The sequence below is a fragment of the Drosophila busckii genome, chromosome 3R (genome assembly GCF_011750605.1).
Source record: "Drosophila busckii strain San Diego stock center, stock number 13000-0081.31 chromosome 3R, ASM1175060v1, whole genome shotgun sequence".
Lineage (NCBI taxonomy): Eukaryota > Metazoa > Arthropoda > Insecta > Diptera > Drosophilidae > Drosophila > Drosophila busckii.
In genome coordinates, this window is record NC_046607.1 from 1,823,952 (window position 1) to 1,828,921 (window position 4,970).

Below are 4,970 nucleotides of genomic sequence, written 5' to 3' on the forward strand. Positions count from 1 at the left end.
TGGAGAATTAGTAGACTATTAAATGCCCTACCCACTATTCGTTCCTTAAAAAAATTCGTCTTACAGTGTGACCAGCGTTACTTAAAGTAATAACACTCAGCCAACGATAACACTGAACTATCGATAACAATGTGACCATACAAGCCGACTTTACCAAAGATGGCCGCATTTCTATAAACTTGCTCTTAACTGTCTACCCTTTTGGGTTATAGCCATAAAAAACGTGCGCTACGCTGCTGAGCTATCATGGCCTGTTGGCTGGTTTTGTCTCCTGTCTGGTTTTGTTGCCTGGCTCTGTCGCCTGTCACGTTTAAAATATGCGCATTTTTGCAAATGACATTTCAGTCGCACCGCACTATCACTAATTGATATCATATGATGGAATTTATGCACAGACATCAGCAATAGCAACAACAGCCATAGGCTATAGGCTATAGAGAGCCTTTAACCGTATCGGTAATCGGTACTTTTCATGTTGCAGACCATTTGCCTTTTGTGTATTGCGGTTTGCCGCTACGTCACTGCCATCAGGCAGTCCTGGCAGGCTGCACACACACACACACACACACACACACACAGTGAGCATTTGTCAAGTTGTCAACTGAAGCTGAGCAGGCTTTGTGAAGAATTTAAAACAAACATTAAAAAACCCAAAAGAAAAAAAAAATATTTTAAAATTTTAACTTTGATTTGTTGTTAATTGAAATTCAAAATGGATGCAAAATACTGGCTTAAGAGCTTGCAAGACTGGACTGCGGAGTTCAACGTAAGTGCCGATGATATGGCACAACTGCTAGCTATAAGTCTGACTTTTGTTATATTCTGCTATCTAATTATGCTTGTGGCTCGCACTGTTATAACAATAACAATACCTGTGCTAATAGTCCTCATACTATTGTTAATAGCGCGTAGCATAAGCCACTTGCTAGACCTGCAATGTTTATACGAATTAATTATGTGTAAGCTACAGAATGCAGCAAGCTGTCTAATCAGTTCCGGGAGCTCCTGGAGCGTGTTTAGCGAATTTTAGTGTACATAACATAATGTCAAATAAAGTCTTGTTAATGTTTATTGCCTGCATCAGTTAAAGTATCTATGACAATCATTTGTTGCTGTTGTCACTCTAAGGCTGACCGTGAAACTCGCTTCGCTGTCGCGCTTGTAAGCCTTGCTGTTGCTGCTTGTGTTGCCCCCGAGCGAACATTTCAACTACGTGCCATTGCCACGTTGTCTGCTACTGCTGCAGCTGCTGCGAAGTACCTGACGCTTGACTTTCTTGCTCTAATGAAATGCGGTTACAAATGCAATTTTACATTTTTGCCCAAAAAAGCATTTTATCTGTCGACGACAGGCCTGAGAGCGCGCGCAGACACCGTCCAGACCAAAAGGCACGTGACATGCGTTTGTATGAGTGTGTTTAACCATTGTAATGCTATCTGTGTGTGTGTGAGCGTGTGTGTGTGTTGCACATTCACATTCATATTGCTGTGCCTGAACTGTCAGCTTGTTTGCACCTTGTTGAAATTAGTGTTTGTGCCGAAATGAACACGATTTGTTTGACCAGCAGGTGTTGAAAGCACAGAGAGAGAGAGAGAGAGAGAGAGAAAAAGAGAAAGAGAGAGCGCATCATTGTTAAGTCTACCAAATTGCAGTAGTTGCTGCTCACTTGTTTTTCAACTACATTTTTGCTTGCTGCTGCTTATAGCTATGTTTTGGTTGTCACACCTGGCGTATGGGTAATGTTTGACCAAATTGCTGTGGTCACCTGGGTTCCTGAAGCAGTGTCTGCCGCACATGCACAGTGGTTGCGAAAAACAGCTACGAAAATTGTACTACATGTTAAAAATCTTTTAAATAAATTACTGTAGTAGCTGCAACTTCAACAACAGGCCATGCAGCATTTGACAAGTGTGCACCGCAAAGCATCAGAAATCCATCGCATTGACTGTGGAAAAATTTAAAGCCTGACGGCTTAATGGAAAAGCAGCCGCGGGCGGTCAACATGTTTTGGCAATTGAATTGCGCTGGGCGTGGCAGGCCATGCGACAAGCAGACAAACATGCATAAATAACAATTTATGGCAAATGCCAGACGACCAGGCAAACAAATAAACAGCTCCGTTAAGCTTTTTCGCAGTCAAGCTATAAAATATTCAAAAGTGCACAGTTTGAAAAACTGTATCGCTGCGATTTCCACACGTTTCACTAGAATCAGCGTCGAAACTTGGCTGTTTGCAAGCGCGGAACACTCGCATTATGATTGTTTGCTTTCATTTATTTTGGTTTTGGTTTTTGTTTCTAGTGCAATAAAATCAAAAACTATAAAACTGCAGCAGACTCAAATCAGCAAAGCAGACTGACAAATAAGTAGTCAAAGACAGACAGCCAGACAGTTGGTTGTCAGAGCTCCGGCAACAACATTTGGCCATTTCAATGCCAAAAGCTGTCATGCATGAGGGCAACAACAGTCGCTGCTTTTGCTTTGGTAGGCCTGTGCCTTGACTATTTCACTATTTGCCTTTTTGCCGGCAAACTCATTAACAAGTTGGCACATGAAGGCTCCAAAAAATAAAACTCAATGACTGGCGACAAGCTGTCGCTTGTAGTGTGTGCAACAGCCGCAACTAATGGCTGCCTGCCAGTTGAGATAGTTTTGCCTTGCGTTGCCTTGCAAGAAACTCAATTCGTTACTTTTCGCGGCTCGTGTGAAGTTTTATTAAAAGCCAACAAATGCCGAGGTCTGTTGCAACAGACAGCATGAGTGCTGATAAGTGCAGACAAATTGCAGTTGCAATGCCAAGGTACAGAGAAGCCTAAAATATATTTTATGTACAGGACATACAATATTGAAAATGTTCATAACTTTGTTAAACATCTCAAGCACTAACAAAAAAGGAGTTTTTCAGAAAAAGTTTTTATATGTGAACATAAATAAAAGTAAAAATAAAATATTAGAAGCCAATACTAGAATATTACTTCTAATGATTTTCGTTTATAGCAATAGCAATAGTTTACATAGATATAGAACATTAGGACGATTGTTAAAGAGTGCAAATGTGAGCATTATCTTGTATATATGTATGTATAACATTGCTTAAACGATAAATACAATTTATTTAAAAATAAAGTTAGTTATGAAACTCGTTCAAATTACATTTTGTACATTTTTGTCTTACCAAATTGTTTTATTCTACACACAGTACATTGACAATTTTACATCTACAAAGATTAGAGAAAAACTAAACTTACTGCAAGGGCAGCCGTTACTAAAAGTTATGAGCCACATGTGTGCTCTTGAGCTCAAGATGTCATGTCATGTCTGGCAATAAAGCAGTCTCGTCTCGGAAGCAGAGAGGAGAAAGTCAAGCTGCCTCTGCTTGGTTAGTGTTTAATTTGGAATGCCAACAGTTGCTCAGCTATTTGTCTCGTTATTTATTCGCAGCAGAGCATTTCATTGGGGTTACAGACACAGGAGCCATGCTTGCAGCAGCAACGTCTTAGAATTGATGAGGCATATGGAAAGACAATGATTTTCATTTGGCCACCAAGTACTATCGTCTCGTAGTGCATGCCATTGTGCAGCATAGCGTGTGTCTTGTGGAGTCCATAAAAGGGCAATATGGGCATTAGACATGCTCCAGTGCAGTTGACAAAAAACTGATTGACACTAACGCGAGCGCCTAGCGAGTAAACTGAAGTGACGCTCTCATCGAATAAATAAATGGCATCGAATGGCGGCGTCTCATTGGTAATGGCATCGGATATGTCCTTAATGGTCTCGAACGTATGCAAGGTGACCACACCGGAGGGACTGCTGCCAAAGAAAAGCTGCGTAATATTATCAGTTACGAGTATGGGGCTTGCATTGGGAGGTGCATTCTCTATAGGCGCCACAAGATAGTCGATTCCACCATATTTCAATTCGTTTAGGCTACGCTCGAATTTCGGATGCGTTGCCACATGTGGCTTGACTTGAAAGAAGCGATGCCTCAAGCGCTCTATGAAATCATCACGTATCGACTCTTCCACAGCCACGCAGGCAATGGGAAACTGACTGAAGGGCTCGTGCATATCCTGGGCTAGACAATGCGCTGCTGTGTTAAGATCGCCATGCTCAAAGACGACCATGAAACGTGCCCGACCCCACGACTTTTGATCGCCTAAATTTGGTGGCTGCCAGCAGTTTGTTTATTTAATCAATTAACTCAACCTTGATTGCTGTTGACTTACCACTTGGTATTTGGGCTTGCCGCAATGTAAATGATTTACCAAATCAGAAGTTACAAAATTATCGGGCACTTGGCACATGGCTACTTAAGCAACGTATATTTAAATAATTTAAAAAATTAAAGTTTTATAATATACAATTTAAACTTAGAGATTACTGAGTTTTTATAGAGATTTATAAAAAGTGTGTTAGCTGTGAGCTAGTTTTGCACTCACTAAATAAATTAATCTAGAAATAATAAATTATATTTATCTATAAATAAGTTAATAATTTGAATAACTTAATAAACCCTTATGCATTGCATGAACCCTTCTAAGTACTTGGATTTGGGTTGTGCTTTAGGATTTACATATTTTTTAAACTAAACATATTCCCAAATTGAAAAAAAGTTGCCTTGCTGCATAGTGGAAACTGCTTAAGACACACATGTAATTTCCATTGCGGACTCTAAGGTGCATAAACAAACTTTGCACACAAGGCACAAATCAGGCGCAACACTCGCCAAGTGTTGCCTTAGCCTCGTCTACATACTGATAAGAGAGTTCGCTTACAAGCTGACAACAGCAGCAGCAACAACAACAAGCAATATTATAACAAAGCCAGCAAGAGCAAGCAGGGCAGACAATGCTAATGCCATTCGCTCAAGTGCCATCAACTGGAGTGTCATATAAAGTCTAAACAAAGGTAATAAATAAGTTTTTTTTAAGGCAGCCCCTAAGGAGCTGTATGTGTGTGCCTGTGTG

At 40.4% G+C, this 4,970-nt stretch overlaps 1 protein-coding gene and 1 long non-coding RNA gene across 2 annotated transcripts; one reads left to right on the forward strand and one right to left on the reverse strand.

The window, feature by feature from the left end:
- The first annotated feature begins 660 nt into the window (after positions 1–660).
- Positions 661–1,071, forward strand: LOC108602666. The gene is made up of 2 exons (XR_001915252.1): positions 661–766; positions 885–1,071. It is a non-coding gene; the product is annotated as an uncharacterized LOC108602666 (long non-coding RNA).
- A 2,076-nt stretch (positions 1,072–3,147) lies between these two features.
- On the reverse strand, positions 3,148–4,388 carry LOC108602400. Its single transcript, XM_017990511.1, has 2 exons — positions 4,230–4,388; positions 3,148–4,172 (listed from the first exon to the last, which is right to left on the reverse strand). The coding sequence occupies exons 1-2, from the start codon at positions 4,305–4,307 to the stop codon at positions 3,432–3,434; spliced, it is 819 nt and encodes a 272-aa protein (XP_017846000.1). The 5' UTR covers positions 4,308–4,388; the 3' UTR covers positions 3,148–3,431.
- Between the last annotated feature and the right edge of the window lie 582 nt (positions 4,389–4,970).